This window comes from Neopsephotus bourkii, unplaced genomic scaffold (genome assembly GCF_033783945.1).
Source record: "Neopsephotus bourkii isolate Nb327-2 ecotype Australia unplaced genomic scaffold, CSIRO-AGI_Nbou_v1 NB_1760, whole genome shotgun sequence".
NCBI lineage: Eukaryota > Metazoa > Chordata > Aves > Psittaciformes > Psittacidae > Neopsephotus > Neopsephotus bourkii.
The window spans coordinates 4039276-4060011 of NW_026902234.1; the positions used below are offsets into that span (position 1 = coordinate 4039276).

Genomic DNA, 20736 nt, shown 5'->3' on the forward strand with positions numbered 1-20736 from the left:
TGCTGTTGGGCTGAGGGGAGCGCACTTCAGAAGAACGAAAAATGGTAAGGGGCTCAGTACCATGTAAAAAACAGGAGAAAAAGTGTATTGAAATAAGAGGTGAAGAAACTTAGTAATCATGATTGGTTTATGGATTTGTTTTCCATTAAAGATCTATGTCTCTTCTTAAACGCATTTAAAGTCTTACCTATGTTTTCATCTCTACCACCTTCCAACTTCCAAAATGGATCTCATGTTTTTACCAACTACCAGTCTTATTTTAATGGTCTTATACGCCTTACACAGCTTCCTTCAGAAGTCAACAGTGATGTGATAATACATTGCTGCCTATGTGGCCAAACAATGTTGTCAAATGTAGGTAATGACCTTTCTAATCATGATTATATATTGTGCCTGCTGATGCAAGTGGAATTTAGTAGAGCCAGGAATAGTTTTTGTACAAGAAGGTGTCATCAGACAAAAGCTGTGAGCTCAGTGAACTGCCCTATTCTGATCAGCACCAAGGCAAATGTTCTCATTTGGCACGAATATGTTGCTATAAGAAGTTGTAACTGCCCCATCCCTAGCAGTGTTCAAGGCCAGGTTGGACAGGGCTTTGAGCAACCTGGTCTAGTGGATGGTGTCCCTGCTGATAGCAGGGGGGCTGGAACTAGATGGTCTTTAAGGTCCCTTACAACCCAAACATTCTGTGATTCTATGATTTCTGTTCTAGAGCTGGTGTTCAAACAAGTAAACAGGAAAATAATTTAGACCTGAAGTACTCTTTAAAGTAACTCCTCAGTATTCTTCCAAAACACTTAGCAATGCTAGGACTCTCTCCAAAGATGCTGAGCATTGTGAGAACAAGATTAAAGTAGCAAAATCAAAAAGACCACCAGGACTGAGCAAAGTAATGTGGAAGGGCTGCAGAGAAGGAATTGGAAGTTGAGGGAAGAACACAATAAAATTAGAGTTAATGAAGAAAAATGAGGAAAAAGAGAATAAGGCAACAGAGGAGCAGAAGAGTGTTAGATGGAAAAATGTGTGTAGAGTAGTGAAGTGGAGGCAGCTAAAGGTGATCTGTGTTGAAGGACACAAGTGACAATTCAGAAGGAGCATGAATTCAACGTTTAGCAAAAAGCAGATAAGAAAAAAGTGACAGTACTTTAGTGAGTCCAGAAATGTTGTTCAAATGAGAATTTTTTGGTAAAAACGTGGGTGACAGTGTAATCAGAATAAATATTACTCTGGAAACAGGGTGAAAGTAAAAAGGGTCAGTACAAAGGAAAAACACAGCTGCAGGAAATGTTCTTTTAAGAATACAGGGTTACTGGAAATAGGAAACTGATGGTGGCTGTGGTTGATACAGGTTAGGAAATACTGTCATGGTCCTCACAGTGAATGCAGTCCAACCACTGGCAAGACAAAGACTGTAAGGCATAAATAGGAAACACAGGCTGTTTCCTATAACCTCTGTCAGATATGAAGTGGGAATTTTAGTGGGAGAGCCTTAATTCTGTTGAAAGGAGGTGGTGTGGGAAAGCAAGATGAAAAGGTAAATTATCAGCTTCAGCCTAAGAAAACGTGCCAGGGGAGAGCAGACCGCAGAGAACAAGCTGTAACATGAATTTGTAAGAGTAAGGCAAAAAATAGCACCGAGGAAACTTCCAAAACACCATTAATGCACACCTGAGAGATGAATGCTCAGTCCCTACCTGCAGAAAAGAAGAGCAAATGTTGTTAAGAGTGACATTTAATTGCCACAGTGAAAGCAGAAAGCAAAGCTGACAGTAATGAGAAGACAAAGGAAAGATAAAGGTGCTTGGCTAGACTGTTCCCCTCAGATAAAAGTGAGGCTGTACCAAGACAGATGTTCAGATCAGGTAGAAATTATAATCACTGTCAGCAAAAGGTCATTTACTCTGGCTAATGCTGTACTGCAGACTGAAGAATATTCCAGCTGTAGTTTCTACTTTGAAATGTATTTTATTTGCATTTCTTTTCAATAGACATTTTGTTAACAACATTCAGTATCTTTAGAGGTCAAAACACATTGCAAATTGCAGTAAACATCCAGAAATAAGACATGTTGTGTTTCATTCACTGGTATGCTGAAAATTTTATCAGAAATGGAGCATTCTTTGGTTAAATAAGAACAGCAGTTCAAACTGTCTGTGCTTAAATCCTGTTCATGCAATGCCTTTGCACAAATTAGCAAAAAGTGAGAACCCAAGTTTAGAACTTTGTCTTCCTTTTTTTCAGCAAGTATACAGACATGACTAAATGCATCTCTTAAATATTGCAAAACCACAGTTAATGTTTTAAATAATACATATTGCACAACAAACTTTTTTGGGGAAGGTACAGAAATAACTAAAATGCAGAACACATGGAAATGAATTACACATCAGGTAGTTGAAATGTTTAATAAATTCATAAGGGCTTATCAAGACCTTTTATTAAAATGCTTATTTTATCTAATAATTAAAGCACAGAAAATAAATAGGATTTTTGCTATTGAGTTGAACTGAAGCAAGGTCAGACCCTTTACAGTCTCAAGGGACTACAATTTTGTTATGATATCTCAATAACATTCTTTGCGTTAAAAGCTTTAACAAAGATCACTTACCATATGACAACCAATATCCCTTGAGACATCTGTCACTTTAAAGAAAAAATTGAACTAGTATATAATTACTAATGCAAAGCCCAGTTAAGACAAACTGCCATCTCCTCCCTTTTTTAGTCTAGAAAATGCCATTCAAAACCTACAGATCATATTTTTGATGAATTTCTGCAGACTTTCAAGGTCTTTTATGGTAGCTATCCTTTGGGAGAAGGAAGCATGAAATGAGAATAGGTGATACAAGTATTTATGCTTGAAGCCCCGTTTGTCACTTTATATGCTATCACCATTTTATGTTTTGAGGTTCTGTCAAGAGCCTCATGGCAGGTCCATATAGAAAAGCTTCTTGATAAATGTGTCAATTTACAATACAGAAGCTACTCTAAGTAATCAAGGTGTGCACGGAGACAGCCCACAGCATATAGGGTATTGTAAATTCAAAACTTCTTAAACAGTTAGAGCTCTACTGAACATCACTGATACAATCCCTTACTGCTTTAAGGCAAGAGCATTAATAAGTTAATGGACAGAACATAGGGCCATGTCACTGTTACCAGGCTGTCTAAGTATGTAAGTGAAATTGAGAGTACAGTAACAACAGCATTTGTAAAATTCTTCCTCTCTTCTTCAGTTTGTTTAAACATTAAGCTTGTACACTGGATTTGTTTAATCTCTGTGTGTCTGTGTGTGTTTAGGGGCAGGGACAGAATAGGCAGGTCAGGTTTCTCTAGGAATAGTAGTGAACTGGGATAATGAAACATGTAATTAGAGTTGCACTGAAACGTTGGACTCTGGAGATTCCTTTACAAGGTCTAGTATTCTGCCTGTTGATGTCGAACTTTAAAGTCCCATTAATCCTAATGGGCAAAGTATCAGATCCGTAGTTGACAAAGATCTCCATGGGAAAATGATGTGAATCAAGGAGGATTTCACTTGGTGGTGTTCTATAAATCTTACAGGATGGGCTGTTTTGCTTCAGTACTACACAGTGAAAGATCTGGGGCAAACTCAAATGGGAAAATGCTGTTCATCTGTCAAAAAGAAAAAAAAAGGGAAAGAGAAGCAGGCAGGACATTTCCTCCTTTTGCATATACCTCTGCAAATATCTGCACTGCTACCAGTCTCTGGTAATGAGACAAGAAAAAAAAAGGGCTTAACGAGTGTCTAAACAAAATTTTCCCCCCAGCATATGTCTTCATTTCTTAGAGAATATCAGGAATGGTCATGATGCCCAGAGCCTTGAGCCTGTCCAAGGGCTAAGTAGCCCCTGGTAAGTTAAACCAGCATAGTGCCTAGCTGTGCTCTGGGAATGACTCCCTTTTTCCATGCCTGAAAAAAGTAAGATCAGCTACACTTAATTGGTTTCCAGCTGGTCATAGCTCATGCAGCTGCCTCTGAGCTTTACCCAGGGATTAACCTGTACAAGCTCAGGTCACTTGCTCAGAGACTCAGGCTCTTCCTCAGACCTGCCATGGTGTGGGCTGGTGTCCAAAGCTCAGATGCTCCTCTAGGGATGCTGGAGAACCTTCCTTCCCCACAGGCACAGAAACCCCATCTCACTCTGTCTCTTTCTTAATAGAACAGTCATATAATTTTCAAACAGTGTAATGGCTTGGCTCGTTAGCCATGGGAACTTTCTTACTGTGATACGCTTAGGAACTACAGTTTACCAACGCATCTAGAGAAAGGGCTGAAGACGAATAAAACACCTTTAAACTCTTCTGGTACTATCACATGAGGCACCTATTCATAATGTATTTGCAACAAAGTTTGCACTTTCCACACAAGGAAAATTAGCTTTTCATGGCCTGAGATATATACCTATCTTTAGGCTTCTTTAAAAAATAAATTCAGGAACAAGCCCTTTAAAAGTTGGTGAGGAAACTGTTACAGGACTGGCTCCACCCCTAGATGAGTTAGTGATGGTTTACAAAAATCAGTTGCACAAATAGGTTAAAAATAAAGTGGTGGCTGGAAGAAGGATGAAAAAAAAATCAGGACTACAGGCCATTAAAAATACTTTTCCTGTCTGCTAGCAGGAACAGGCTAGCTGAGAACATTTATTTAAATTCTTCTTATGAGACTGTTTATACTTGTAATAGGATAATCCTTGTGGGGCTGATTTGGTTTCAGCCCTTAATGTGTTCAACCAGCTTTGTGTCAGTGAGAGACAAGTTATATTGGAGCCACGTTGTTTGAGCTGCTTGCATTTTTTCTACTAAAAGAATTTCTACTCAATTTCCAAGTGAAGTATCAAATTATCTAGGGATAATTGGGAAAAGCACATGTAGAAAATACAAGTTAGGAAATGAGGACAGCTTCAGCAAAGTTTTAGCTTAAATATCTAAATTTTCAGAGATTAAGTTTCTCTGAAGAGTACTTACAAATAACGGGAGATCAAGCAGCAGTTAATACCTCCACAATGCATAGAGAGTTCTGAGTAGGCAGTTTGCTTTTTCTGTAAATCATAACATTATATTTAGTCCATACTGTAGTTTCCCTGTGGGTGCATAGCAATAGGAATCAAAACAAACAGATACAAAGCATTTTTAAGCAGCATTTAAGATGATGCACTGCCTGTTTGAAATGACAAGTTTGCACATTGCAGGGTAGGGCTAGTATCCGTTTCTCCTTTATAATTTGAAAGTCTGTGTTGGTTTATTTTTCACTCTGTGCTGTGTAAGACAGGGCTATTTTGAAGACTTCTGGGGGAAAGAAAAAAAAATCACTGTGAAGTAACCATCCAGCAAAAGACTTTAAATGTGTTTGGAAAGGAAACTCAGGAGGGCTGTAGCTCAAAGCCCATTCAATCATCCTTTATTTGGAGCTGCTTTTAAATACTCTTCTACTCCAATGGCAGAAACCTCTCCATACCAGCTTTGAAGCCAGATGTGCTCAATGTTCATTTTCATGAAGAACCACTCATAGCTACGAGGCCACTTTCTTACCACAGGGTGCCTGGAGGGACAAAGGAAAAACCAAAAGCCTTAAAAGATGTGCCAAGGCACATGTGTAGTCTGCTTTTTTCTTCAGCCTACTGTGCTCAGCCAGTGAAACCTGAGATATGAGAACCACCACCATTCATCTTTTTTTGCCTTCCCTTGCAATAAGTTTAACAATCTTCCCCACCCTGGTCTGGCGACAACTGTAATGAAGGCAGCGAGCAGACACCACCTTCCCCTGTTGCAGAGCCACATCTCTAAAGGGAGATGTTGTTTGGTCTCCTAAGTGAAAAACAGTTAGAGGAGATTCTGTGAATGTGTGTCAAGGTTGTGTTTGTATCTGTTCAAAGGAAACAGTGTTCTGAAAATACAGTTGTGGTATGGCAGGAGAGCCAATAAAACTGGCTAGTACAGACCACAGCCTCCTCGATCTGTTGCCTGCTAGAACCTTCTCACCCTGTAATTCTGTCTTATTTCTTGGGCTTGCCCTTACAGCTAGCTCAAGGAGACCCTCCCCACCATCAATACTGGGTGCAGACATCTGGTCCCCAAGTCCCAGCAAGTGCATCTGCAGAGGATGCTGTGGGATGGAGAGCAGCAGTGCAGAGAGCAGATAAATCAGCTCAAGTTGCAGTGTTCACGGAAGCACAGGTGAAAGTGGTGCCAGTCCAGGCAGGGCTAGCCCAGTGCTCCTCTCCTCTGCAGAGAACATGGTTGGTTTGGCAACCTCTTGGGTTAGCTGGGCTTTCACACCATATTCTGAGTTGTCCCTTTGAGCATACACAACGGTGACATTGGGAAGTGGCTCCAGCTGCTGCCGGTGTTGGATGGCGTAAACCCTGGTAGCCTTCTCTGTGTCATTCTGGCTTTTGCTCATCCCAGTTTCCTGTCAGTATTTGATTGACCAGGCAGGGTGTGCCTGGAGGACCATCCCTGGCAATCAGTGTGGGAGGTGTGTGTAAGCTAAGGTTCTGGCCTGACTGGAGGGCATAGGGGCACACCCTCTGTGTGTGTGTATGTGTCTGGGCTGGGCTTGCATCTGTTCAAAGAAAGGTGTTTGGCAAGTGCTATGACTTTGGTAGCAGTTATCATGGTACCTCAGGAGAGGTAATAAAACCTGTGAGCTCCACCCTACAATAGGTGTAAACCCAGAGGCAACAGAGCTCTGCTCAGTCTCTGAGTAGGGGGCTGTAGCTGAACAGCTAAAGAGCACTACCTGTCCTAAGAATCATTAACGGTAACAAATAAACCCTGGATTTATGGAACCTCTCCTTGGAGCCAGGTGAAGTATTTTCATAATCCCCGGATCATAAACCACGTGCCTTACTGGAGTCCAACACCGATTAATTGCATGTTTGTATTTCATTACCTCTAGAGTTAAAAGGAAGTCGCACAGCTCTGCCTGTCATTCCAAACCACACAGAAGCCAACACACTTTGTGGCGCAAAGTAAAGATTTGGCTTGTTACTGCTCAGATTTTCTATACCAAACGGCCACATCCATATATTTGTCTCAAACCTGTGGGTTGCACTCTACTATATGCCTGTTATATACAGACCTGGAAAACATTGCTTGCTTGGCAAATTCCACTTCCTCAGGAGGAACCGTGACCATCTGTCCCGTGAGAGTCAGCCTGGTGCACCTTGGATCCTCTGGATCAATTACATTTTTTCTGTGCACAGAGAAAAATGCTCGTGTAATAGCTTGGTTTCTTTGTTAAGGTTTTTTTGAGAAACACAAACACCTGCTCACATACAAAAAAGATGGAATATTTTGTCAAGCCTTGCAGGTCTTTTCTATACCCAGCTGTAACATTTGAGGAGGGTCTTTAAGGAATACTCACCTGAACAGCTCTCTGCTGTAGATATTTGCTTAATTTGTATTCTCAAAAACTGGATTAATATATGCTAGACAGTAAAAAATGTGAAAATGGCAGATTTCCCAGACATACATACGAACCTGAATTCAGGATTCGAAAAAGAACTAGTGAGATGGTTAGTCTGTGCCTATGTGTACAAAATAAGTGTTCATACCTGTATTTATGCATAAAAAGATAATGGTCTTTTCCTTGTGCCTATCCTATAAACTCAATCCATGTTCATTTTTACCCATTTTTCAATTGCTTTACACCAAAGCAACAAGTAAGATCTATGAAAAAAAAATCTCCAACTGCCTTCATCCTTCAGACCAAGACCAGGAAGGTACTTGTTGATTTTTGGCTTTCTGTACAGTAATAATTAATAATTCCCATTAGTAGCTGCCAGGCAATTGCTGACTCTAACATATACAATACAAGGATATAAATTGTAAGTAAATTGACAGGTCACAAAAAAAAGCTTTATGAAATGACTGCAAAGGCCTGATCTTCGTGACAGCCCCAAGTCCCATTGCTAGCATTTTGAGCCTGCTCAGCATCTCACAGGACAGTCTCCTCATGTAAGAACATAAGCCAAAGAAACTACATTAGGAAACGAAGACTGCATTTCTTCTTCTCTGTGTTTTAATTGGAAGCAGGAAATCACAGTAAATTACATCTTATCTGTGTGCAAGTTTACATAAAGATCTTGGCTTGAGCCCTTTAGCCTTAACTGTGTGCAATCTGCAGTGGCTTTTTTTGTTTTGTGGGGGAAGGGATGTAAATCTCCATATATGTCTATTGCAGGAAACATATGGACATCATCTTGCAGCAATTTAACACCTGCAGATTCCCCACAGATGGTTATGAAAGAGTGTAGCTCACTGGATAAAGAACCTGCTTTTATGGATAGGGCTATGAACAGAGGTACGCAAGGAAGTATAGCGGGCTGACTGATAGTCAGCTATGCCCAGTAAGCACTTGGCACCATCTGTAGCCTGAACTCCAAAAAGCCATTTGCAGTCACATCATCTCTGAGATGATTTTTCAGCATCCTGTTCAGTCTGGAACAGCAGTTGTCTGAAGAGGGTGTTCAGCTCTCTGGACAAACTCCACTCATATTCTTTTTTCCTCTGCCACACTTTCTGCATGAGGAAAGGCAGCTGCCAAACATCAAGCTCAAACTTTCTGTTCACATCAGTTAATAAGGGTGCAATTTTCTGCAGCACATTTTTTATCTTTTTTAAATGAAGTAGTGAGTGAATGGTGTTATGAGTACCTGAAAATCTGCATTCCCTGCTCTGGCACTGGGTTTGGTTTATTCATACACCATTTCCTCTGCAGCCTAACAGTAATGTAAAACAACTGAAGAGCAGGGAAAAGCAGGAGTATTTGCAAATGCCTGTCTTGGGTATAGCTCTTGTTGTCATTAAGCAGTGAATCCTGCTTGCATTTGCTGAGACTGTTTCCCCTAATAGGACTAGTGTCAGATGTGACTTATCTGATTTACAGGAAAATCTGCTCTTCACATACTTGGCCTACAGCAAAACCCACACACTGTACATCCATATCCGGAATGGTTTTATTTCTGTTTTTCACTCTGTCTCCTTCTCTGTTTGCAGTTTTCTGTATGTTCTTGTGAGTCAGGGTGTTACACTGAGCGACACACACAATACTATCTTCCCAGTAAAAGTTAATCTATGCTGAATTTTGCATATTGGAATAATATTCTGGAGGGTCAGTTTGTTCTTCTGGGACATGAGGCAAACAAATTATTTGTTGAAATCTTGTTAGATAAAGTTTTGGAAGAGTTGAATGGGAGAATAATACATTTGAGTTCAGTATGCTGCGTTATTACTTTGTTGGCTTTGCTTTTAGTGCTGCCTCTTATCACAGGTTTTCTGTTTCAGAATAGGAAACTTGTTTTTTAATCTTCCATTAGCATTAGTATTTTTTTTAATCAAAGGAGCCCTTAATATTCTGAAGTAAATCTGTTTCTGCACTGGCTTTGGCATTGTACTTCCCTAATAATGTGTGATTACTTTTATACGTTTTAAACCATCAAAAATCCCTAAACTTACAGCTATCACTTCTGACTCCATTGTGAACAGTTCTGTAAATGCAGGCTTTGCTTCCTAGGAGTAAATGGATATGGCCAGGGATACATTTCATATTTTTACTAACGATAATAAAGGGATAGGGATAAATAGGTATATTTACTAAAATATTCCTCCCTCGTATCATGTAGAGGCCTAACCATGCATTCACTAGTCACTTTGTGCCTTCTGTATAAACAAACATATTCAGCTCTCAGTCCTTGGGTTCCTTCTTTGCTGGCACAAGAACAAGTAGGTGTGGAGGAGTGACTTTATATAACATCTGTGTGCTGCTGACTGGGGATAAAAGCTGGGGGACAGACAGCATGCCGCTGACACTGTCTCTCTAGGAAACATGGGGCTATGATAAGGTATTAACCGAGGAGAAGGGAAAGCAGGGAACTCTGAGAGGACACCAAGTCATAGGAAATACATTTTTTTATGCTTGTTTAAAATACATACACTTTGTTGCAGAAATTGAGGGAAGCCAAACTAAAACGGAAGAAGATTCAGTTTATAGATTTTATAAGAATGCAGTGCATTAAGAGGGCTCATCTAAATCATTCATCTGATTTGTGAAGACAGAAGAATATATTGTCTCTGTTCCCCTGATTACACTGCGCAAACTAGATAGGCAGAGTTTGACGCAGTACAGGCAGTTGTCTCTTCCAAGCATGTGAGATGAGATCATGAGCTACATTCACTTACAAAGGTGGCAGCTTTACTGAACTTGAGGAGAAATCTCTGTCCAAGTGAAATATGTTTCCCAACAGAGATGCAATGCTGCTTACTGCTGATCAACACATCCCACTTGTTTTACCGTGTACCACTTCCGCACTTTCTGGGTCATGGTTCAAGAGTGGTTCAGAGTAGAGTGCCACCTACTCATTAAATTGTTTACTACACCAGCCATCTCTTGGATTTTAATTAGAAGGTCCCTATACAACAATTAGCGAAGTCCGGATCTAATGAACCCATAGTTCATGAAGGCTGATGTGATTATATTGGCACAGAAGGTGATTATGTTGGGACTTTGTTAGGATTCCATTTCACAGCTGAGATCTCTGCTTTGACTGACAATGCTCTGTATCCTGGTTTCTGACCAAAAGTATTCCTGAGTATTAGGTTCATTTTCAGCCTTCTCAGTCCATTAGTGAGGTGAAACAGATCAGGCACAGATGAGCAGTAAAGACAAAACAGGATTTTGGGAGGCATTTAGGAAGGAAAGCCAGGCTGACCCCAAGAAGGAACCAGTAGGAGGAAGGCAGGAGGGTTTCAGTAATGCTTGAGGTATTGGGGAAGGAAGCATGGTTCTATGGAGAGGAGTCTCTTTTTCTTCTTACTGGGCTGCATCAAAAGAAGCATGACCAGCAGGTCAAGTGAGGTGATTCTCCCCCTCTGCTCTTGTAAGATCCCACCTGCACTACTGCATTCAGCTCTGGGGCCCCAACATAATAAGGATGAAGACCTGTTGGAGCGAATCCAGAGGGCCACGAAGATCAGAGGCCTGGAGCACCTCTGCTGTGAAAGCAGGCTGAGAGAGTTGCGGTTGTTTAGCCTGGAGAAAAGAAGGCTCCGGGAGACCTTAGAGCAGCTTCCACTACCTAAAGGGAGCCTACAAGAAATCTGGAAAGGGGATTTCTACAGGAGCATGTAGTGATAGGACAAGGGGGAATGGCTTTAAACTGACAGAGAGGAGATTTAGATTAGGTATTAGCAAGTAATTTTTTACTGTGGAGGGCAGTGAGACACTGGAACAGGTTGCCCACAGAAGTTGCGGATGCCCTATCCCTCATTCCATGATTCTACAATTCCCCAGCCTCCTTTTCCCACAGAGGAGGTACCATCCTCTTCCACCCATTTGAAGAAACAGCACGACCTTCCGTCCTCCCTGTCAGGATCCATTAATCCTTCCCATCTCCTCTGAATACAGTTCTTCCTGCCTTGTAAGAAAGCATTGCTTTTACCCCTCTACTTCGAGGGCAAAATAGAGGAGAAAAGAAGTTGGAAAAGAGCTTTCTCCTAATTCAGAAAAGGAGAGCCAGAGCACTAAGAAAAAAAGTCCAAGAGTCTTCCTACATTTTTTCCTACTTTAGTACATTCAGCTCATGTGTGGCGTAAGGACAATGACTGTCTCCACACATCCTCACCTCTCCTATAGCAGCAGCAGCAGCAGCAGCTGCCATGCAAAACCATGCAATTAGGGAGGTGGGGACTGGCTGCTGGAACAACTCGTCCCTGTCACCTCCCACAGATGCAAGGTAAGAACCCTGTCACCGTGCACAGGGCTCCTCTTCGCCTAGCCCCAAACTGAAGACTTAATGAGTTATTTTCTAGTACACAGAATACATCATACGGTTTCTTGTCCCCTAAAATCTACCGAAAGGGAGGGATGAAATGCTGTGTCCTCAGAGATTTATTGTAAAGTGCTTATAATTTTGATTCATAAATGTGATTAATTTTGAAAAGCAAGTTATCCTCCTCATACATTTCATTTGCTCACCACTAACTACCACAGTCTTTGAAGCAGAACGAATGTATTGGTACTGCTAATCTGCGTGGCATGAACGTCAAACAAAATCTCTGCTGAAAGCAATTTCATAATCTCAAAAGCTGTTGCTGGCCTTCCGCTGGATACGGCTGGGCAGTTTTGCCCTACCCTGCTCTGATTTTGTCAAGAATTTCTTTATCAACCATCTTTGAGAGCCAGCAAAAATAGTTACAAGGCATCTTTGCTTTTGCTTTCGGAAGAAGAATCTTCTGTTCTGAATCTAAACTCAGACCTGGGAGCTGCAGAGTATTGGTACAATGGCTATTCTGCATCGAAGTGAGCCTGTATCCAATATACTTGTTTTCATGTTTTAAATAATTTCACTCTTTCTAGAAGATAATCCTTCCTGAAGTGTTTTAATTAAAATTTGTTAAGTGAAGTCAGTCTGTTTGTCTGTCTTCATTGACAATAACAACTCATTCCTTTGGCTGAACTCATGTTTCAGACAGGAAACTTTTATATAGTTAACCATAAACAATTCATGGGGGAGAAAAAAGGAATCACAGCAACAGCTATTTTTGTAAACAGAGTCAGAGAAACAAATACCACTTCACTAGAAAGGGACTTTGGGAAGTTGGTTATTTGAGAATACAGGAAAAAAAATAGTAATTTAGAGCTATATTGTGTGCATTGGGTCGTGATGATAGCAGGTTTCATATTTGACTTTCTAATTTGGTATCTTCCTGATTTTTTTTTAAATATAGATTTTTGAGGAACAGTACTGACATAATTATTTGTACATGACTAAAAAGGGCCAATATAAATACCAGAACTAGAAATGTGTCTGTGCCACAGAACCAGGAGGTGGACCTAAAAAACTGAGGGATGTCTGAATTCAACCTTCGTCTTCTGTGTGCGTCACTTGTCTTTGTGTGAAGGTGCAGTACTGAATTGCTTTGTTACATCCTTGTATTAACAGACAGTGACTCTACAAACCCAGGGGTAGCTGTATGTTGGAGGGACAACTGACATTTCCAAGGGTGTGCCTGCCTCCCAGATGGCAGGCTTATCACCTCAGGATTGCCCAGGAATGAAATGGGCAGTTTTATGCATGCTGCTGATCCACCACGCAGCAGGGAGCCTAACCCACCTAATTACTCTCTGCCCATGGCCTGGTGGTATTCAGAAGCACTGGAGATGATCAGCACTTTCTGGCAGCCTTCTCAATGCAGAGTTTAGGAAACCTATGGAGCCAGCTTATATACACTGAAGACATCTGCCTGGTTGTGGTAATCTGCTACTTCCAGCAGTACATGAGCATGGAGGGTAAAATGGCTCTGCTGGAGCCACCCTGGTTTATGATGCAGGTCATAAACCAGGAGAGGAACTCAAGTCCTGCAGAATCACTCGCAGTCTGCAGTGTGGATTTGAAATACCATTCTCCAAACTAATAGCAAAGGAAAACAAACTGACCCCAAGCTTGTTGCTTTTCTTTCTTTTTCCCTGGTGTGAAAACCGGGTCACGGCAGCCGTGTAACTGCTCCGTCTCCAAGAAGGCTGCAGTTGGTCCCTGCAAATGTTCCGAACCTGATGTCAAGGAGGTGACACACATTTAAAACTAATTGCCTGTTTTCCAGACTGCAGCTGTAATGAGGCAGACCCAGGAGCCTCCCTGGAAAGAGGGATTCTCTGAGCAGCCTGTGTGTTGGGAAATGCACTTAGAACAATAGCTGCTCTATTCGGGCTCGAGCTCACTCCCTCTGAAAGCTCTAAGAATGGGACTTAATCTTTTCAGCTTGCCTATGGCACACACATGCCAGCTTAGTCTATTTATAGCCCTGAACCATTTAATTTTTCTTGCCTCTATTATCCATTTACCAGCCTTCAGATAGGGTGCAGTGTCATTGCTAACCAATGCTTTTTCTATCCAGGCCATCAGAGAGCCTTCTGAGAGAAGTGCAGCCCTCTCCCTCTGGGAAATGGCAGTCTCTAGGTCAGAGATGAGGAATCCAGACTGTAGCTGCAACATTCTAATGTCTTGCAATTAGTGCCTATTCAGATGCATAACAGCTCTCTTTCATTATTTAATGTTATTTCTCTTACTGGTTTAGGCTTATCAATTTTTCTCTCCAGCTGATTAAATATTAAGCCTGGAGCACCAAAAAGGCCACTCTCTATTCCTCACATCCTTGAAAGCGAACATATTTATTGTCAAGGTTTGGAGCATGATCTGTTCTGAAACAAAACAAATGAAATTCGCTACTAAATAAATTTAATATCAAATTGATGTGCACACACACAAGTCAGTTGAAACTCATTAAATACAAGAAGACTATTGAAATGTCAGTTATGTTTTCTTTCTAAAGGCCAGAGATTTCTGGCATTTTTCAGGAGAGTGCCAAATACTCCCAGGAGCAGTGACTGCAGGCATCAACCAGCTTCCACATTTATTGTAATACTTGCAACTCATGTTAATAATGAAATTCTAACTCAGGTTAATAATGAAATTCTAATAAAATTCCATATGAAAACAAGCTACAAATACATTGTTGGCGTACAAGGACACGAACTTTCTCACAAAAAACATTATTCATTTAGCTATTTTGTATAATTATTTTGAAGCCAAAACCATTAACAATGTTCTTGACCGAGAGAACTTCTGGTATTAAAACCATCTGTAAATGACAATTGCCTTTGCAATAAAATCTGATACTATTTTAATACTAGCAGGACCTGAGGTCTCTCAGCACAAAAAGTCTACCTCTCACATAAAGAAACATGGAGAACCTGCACCACCACACAGAGCTCTGCATTAGGAATGCTCTGTGCTGTTTGCATGGCACAGCCTGGCTATTCTGGCAGGTAGAGTGCACCCCCAAAGGGAGGCTTTGGGTGCTGGCAGCAGAGGCAGCAAGCTGTTTAAGATGTTGCTAGTTTAAAAGGTAAAGTCATTTCTGACCCTGGTTACAGAGGGAAGGGAAAGAAGAAGGTTAAAGTCCCAGTGGCCACATGCTTTGTGGCTGTAAGACAGCCCCAAATTGTGGCTGTAAGACAGCTCACATTTTCCTAGCTATCATCAAAAACGCATACTGCAGCTCAACAAATGTCCCAACTTTTCATTCTCTGTATTGCTTGTTCTTTGCCCTAATGCCAGCCAACATCTGTTCCAGATGAGAATTCCAGAAATAATGAAAAACAAACCGAATGTAAGAACAAAATAAATAATGCAAGGAGCACTGATCAGACTCTGAATCTGTGCACTCAATTTCTTACTAAGCTTAATATTTAGAGTACCGTTACATGCTAAAACAATGCCCTATTTTCCTCTACTTTCTCCTTTCCCCGCTCTTTTGCACTCCTATGGCTCTTGGGGAGCTTATTCAATTTACAAGCCCAGCAGAAATCTCATCCAGGAAAAATAAAATGGGAAGAGGTTTCCGCTGGGTTACAGAGCTAAAATAGGCCCACCATATGGTCAGCCGAAGGGAGGGGGTGGGATTATGTGTCCAGGAGCAGCTACGGGAAGAAAGGAAGAAGGACTGGCAGAAAACCTTATTCTCATCGTCAGGTTAATTTTCTTCAGACGTATGTTTCAGCTCAGGGTCAGGCAGAGCCCAGAGCCGATGGGGGGCACCATCATGTGACTGGTGGTAGGGAGGGAGAGTAAGGATGTACAACTGGTAATTAGCTTGGCTTAAGCTGTCTTGGAAATCCAGGTTTAGCTCCATGCCCAGAGAGCTCTTCTCACTAGAGAGCATGGTCTCAGGCTGTGTCAGGGACTAGCAAGTTGGGTGGCAGCATCCAGGTTGCCCTGGTTGCAAGACAAACAGCACCAAATTATCTGGTGCGTGGAACTAAAGAGTAGTGGTTTGGTTTGGAAGTTAATAGTTACTTAATAGAAAGCCAGAGAATAAATATTCTTGAAGGGTTGTGATGCATATGAATTTCATATTTCTATAAATCATGCAGCATTTCTCTTTCTTTGTTGAGCTGGCACTTCTCAAACAGGTAAATCAGGCAGTGACATTGCTGAAACATAAAAAGCAACGACTTTCAAGAGTGGCTGTTTAAAGTCAGGGATGAAAGGCCACACTTAAGTGCTGAAATGGGTGTGTAGTTTTCAGAAGTGCTTAACACCAGCAGTTACCATCAATAGAAGCTGCTCTGAGTCTTGAGCCTCCAAAAACAGGGCATTGGGTAGGTGCTAGGACATAGGATTTAACATAAATTTTTAAGCACTTGGTCTAGATATTCAGCTCACTGTTTGATTGAATGAAAAAGCTTAGCAAGCAGGAATAAGCTCCATTAGCCTGTTATGAAAGAGCTGATAAATTTATTTAATAAAAGATTAATTCAAAATATTTGATGAAATAATTTAAAGGAACAAACAGAACCATTCCGGTGTTAACTTCACCAGTCTGTTGACCTTCTTAAGCATTTAAAGCTGAATTACCTTAACGAATGTTACCATAGAAGGGTCATATTTGGTGTTTGAGGTTGCAAGGGGAAGACATGGTTTCTATTCCTTGGGAATAGGATGTCAGCCTGAAATCACCTGTACTGCTTAGGACTAAGAAACCTTTCATTTTGCCACCATATAACTTTCAGGAAAACAGTATATTCTGGAGACAAATACAGACAAGTGTAACAGCAATGTGCTTTATATTTGCTATTCGCTGCTTTTTCCAGTGTTGTTCTCAACTAGCAGGCTTGAGAGGAGGAATGATGCCCAAGGAAACCCCAGCTGGGGAAATCTGTGATCCAGTTCTTAAGATATACTTCTCCTCCCTCAAAAAGAACCTTAATTTGGGGTAAAAACCTTCAATACCATTCCTTTCTGAAGCAGCCTGTGATTTCTAGTTCTTCTCTCTCTCTCCCCTTGGAATATCAGCTGAGATCTGCTTTGGTAACGGAGTCCTGTCTGACACAATTTCGGTGTCATGCACCCCCTCACATAGAGAGGCCTTTGGAAATAACACTTCACGCAAGGCTGACCCAGGCAAGTTTGCCACACGTTTGACTGTAAAGAAACTGTATAAACCACAACACAAACATATGGCAGAGATACGTCTTTTTGAAGGAGACAAGAATAGAGGGGAAAATTGAATCATCTTTGAGTCTGCATCCATACATCTTACAGACGTAAAGCTTCAGTGATCTGGATTTACTCACTGTACATATGATTAGGTAGAAGTCAACTCACTGGTGTCTCTGTGAGGATGGTGAGACAGTGGAACATGTTACCCAGAGAGGTTGTGACTGCCCCATCCCTGGCAGTGTTCAAGGCCAGGTTGGACAGGGCTTGGAGCAACCTGATCTAGTGGATGGTATCTCTGCTTGTTGCAGGGAGGTTGGAATTAGATTAGCTTTAAGGTCCCTCCCAATTCAAACCATTCTATAATCCTATGACACATCTGCTTTTCTTTACCATGCTTTACTGGGGCAAAACAAACCTTAGGAGGAGCCTGTGACTGGTGGTGAGAGCCAAAAATAAAAGTGGGACACTGAAGGTGGGGACTGAGCATTATGTTGTGAGGACTTTGTTCTCACTGAAAGTGGTACCAGGCAGATAGATCAACTCTGTTACCTGCAGAAATTTCCATCAACCTCTGGCAGGGTCAGAGAAGCCACAGGATTCTTTAGGAGATCCGCCACGGTGTTATCCTTTGGCGTCACGTAGAAGAAAGGGATTCCAGTGCTGTTGTTGACGGGACCATCGCTGAGAAGCAAACAGTTCCCATAGGGCATACCTTGGATCTGCAAAATCCAAATAAGCTGCTGGTTATACCTTTGCACATAGTCTACAAAGTTGGGGAGTCCTTCAAAGGCTCTAGCAGAGAGGAGAGCAACCCCCAATTGCTCTCACTTTCTGCTGTCATCATGAGACAGCATTCGTTCTAAATTAGATCTATCACGCTTCTATGAAAAGAGATATCTCCTCTATTTATTACTTCCATTCCTGTCCATGACACTATAGAGAACATTTTCTCTTTTGCTGAGCTTAAAAGAACTATCAAATTAAAAATGTCTAGAGTGCATTAAAATCAATGCCATCAGTGTCAAGAAATGTGTACTCTAAAACAGTGCTGATGCCTTTTCGGAAACCCATGCAGCATACAGAGCCTAATTTAGCCTTGACTCAGCGTGCTTTTTACGCCAGTTCTGCCTCCCCTTTTGGCCTTGATTTGCAATGTGATTGCCGTCAGTTTGCCAAGAGGAAGGCATGTTAGCCAGAGTTGTATCTGAAGCCAAGCTGGATATCAGCTCAGCTGCCTGGGCAAGAACCTCAGCTGTGAGGCGGTCTTGACCACCAAGCCAGAGCAAACCCTCCTCCCATGTCAGAGGAGGGACACCAAGGAGCCAGGTTTTCCAAGTTTTCTCCCATACACTGGCCTGCATACACACACTGGATATAACCTTGCAAAAATGTCTCTGCCCAGTAATGACACACATTAGCATTCTCCATAATGATTTAACCTACTATGCTTTTCATCCCCTTATAAATTGCAATGGCAGATACTTAATGAATTGCTACTTTTTCATGTCTTCAGATATTTCTTTCCTCATGGTCAATTAGACACTAAATAGTAACATTACCAGTTAATACATTAATTCAATGTAACTGGTAAATCCTTTGTAGCGAAATCAAATTAAGTAGGCATAGTTAATAAGAACACCCTGGATGATATTATTACCTGGAGTGCATGCTTTCTGATTTTTAATGTTCATATGCCTTTAAAATTTTAATGATTACATTGCTTGTAAGTGGTCCTTGTTAGCATACCTAAGAAGGAATGCTTTAATCATAGAATACCAGGTTGGAAGGGACCTCAAGGATCAAGCTTTAATGAAGCTACATAACTTAGAAACTAAAAATACCTGTTTATTATTACAAGTTACAATGAAACTAAGTATAGTAGCTGTCAGTAATATTGCAGGACAGGTTCCCATTGCCCAAAATCTTCAGTCTGTCACCCGTGGTTAATGTCACAGTGGGTTCTCCTAAAGACTTGCGATCACAGGCAGCATAACTCAGCATTCAGAGCAGAAACAACCCCCATCAATTCCCAATTTTATTATGAATCAGATCTTTTTGTATTACTGCTGAGTTGTAACTAGAGACAGCTAACTACAGACTACACGATGGCTGATTCCATTGAGGGTTTCTGGCTAGAGCATAAACCAGGAGAGGTAAGATCGTATGATTTAACAGGATTTCCGACAATGTGATGTAGAATTACAGGCCTCTTGCGTGTATGTATATATTTAATGGCATCGCTTTTTAACCTGGTACTTTGTGTTTCACAATAACATAAACTTCCAATAAATCAGCCAAGCTTTCCTTTTGAAAACAGGAATATTTTAAAGCCTGAAAAAACAATGACCCTGACTCTCCAGTGCAGCCCAGCTATTTTGCTTCACGCTCCTGACAGAGTTACCATCCTTTAATCTGGTATAGCTTGGACAGCTGTGGGACAGACAGATTTTGTGGTAACTCAGCAGGGTCTTCTCCTCCTCCTCCTTGTTCCGTTTTCCATCCTGCTCTGGGATGACAGGAGCAGGAGTAGGGGCAGAAGTAGGGGCAGGGGCACGCTGGAGGGTGCTGCAAGGCATGAAATACCCTCTCTCCAAACCCAGCATTGTAGCTCTGGGTCTGGCCTAAAGCTCTGGCTTTTCCCGTGCCCCCTCCCGCTGTGCTCCTCCAAACACGATTCCCATTACTAGAAAGAGTTTGTGCTACCTCCTCCAAGCACTCGGCTCTTGCCGCACGGGCGCTGCCAGCGGCTCAACAGACCGAGGCACTCGGTGGCCGGTACCGCGTGTCCGCGGCTGCCCGGGCCTGACACCAGGGGGGCACCGTACCTTTCCTTGCGCGGCCCGCGTCGCCACGAAGCCCCAGGTGTTGTGGCGGGCGAGGAAGCGGGCGGTTCCGGCGCGCCCCGCCGCCCCGCCGCCCTCCCGGCGGTAGGAGAACATCCTGGAGGGGACGGCGCCCTGCCCCTCCCGCCGGCCCGCCGGCCCGGAGCCCAGCGCCGCATCCTCACGGTAAGCCGAAGCCGGGTAGCTCTGCTTCCAGAGGCCGCCCGCCTCCTCCAGCAGAGCGGGGAGCGCTTCCTCGGTGGAGGAGCTGTGCAGCTCGTCCGCCGCCGCCTCCCCGCCCTCGGGCAGCGGCCAGGACACCGAGCTGACCACCACGTAACCCCCCGCGCCGCCCCACAGCAGCGCCGGCAGCCACCAGCACCACCACCGCCACCGCCACCCCGCCGACATCTTCTGCAGCAGCGGCCGCACCGCGCCGCTCCGCTCCCGCAGCACCCTCCTGCGGCCGCCGGCCCGCAGCAGCCGCTCCCCTCGCGGTAGGCACAGAGTCATAGGGGGGTTTGGGTTGGAAAGGACCTCAAGGCCGTCTAGTTCTAGCCCTCCTGCCATGGGCAGGGGCACCTCGCACTAGAGTTTCCTGTATGTGTGCTGCAGAAACTGGCAGGTGAAACCAACCGCCTGGATAGAGGTGATGGGATGCCTTCAATTACAGTAAAAGGGAGAATCCACGAGGGAGCATGACCATGTTGCAGGAAAAGATTCATTTGGACACCAGGGTCAAGCAACAGCAAGACTCCAAGTCCTAGAAGACAGACATTGTCAATCAGTTCTGGTGTTCATGGGATTTGTTTTGACATCTAAGCACTGCTATTAAATGTTTCCCCAGCAAGGCTTTAATTAGGCAAAGATTTGAGTGTGTAGTTGAG

At 42.6% G+C, this 20736-nt stretch overlaps 1 protein-coding gene across 1 annotated transcript; it reads right to left on the reverse strand.

Annotated features, from left to right (window-relative positions):
• Positions 1 to 1942: 1942 nt before the first annotated feature.
• On the reverse strand, positions 1943 to 20306 carry CREG2 (cellular repressor of E1A stimulated genes 2). Its single transcript, XM_061377589.1, has 4 exons — positions 19853 to 20306; positions 17577 to 17746; positions 7106 to 7219; positions 1943 to 5563 (listed from the first exon to the last, which is right to left on the reverse strand). The coding sequence occupies exons 1-4, from the start codon at positions 20258 to 20260 to the stop codon at positions 5416 to 5418; spliced, it is 840 nt and encodes a 279-aa protein (XP_061233573.1). The 5' UTR covers positions 20261 to 20306; the 3' UTR covers positions 1943 to 5415.
• Positions 20307 to 20736: the final 430 nt, after the last annotated feature.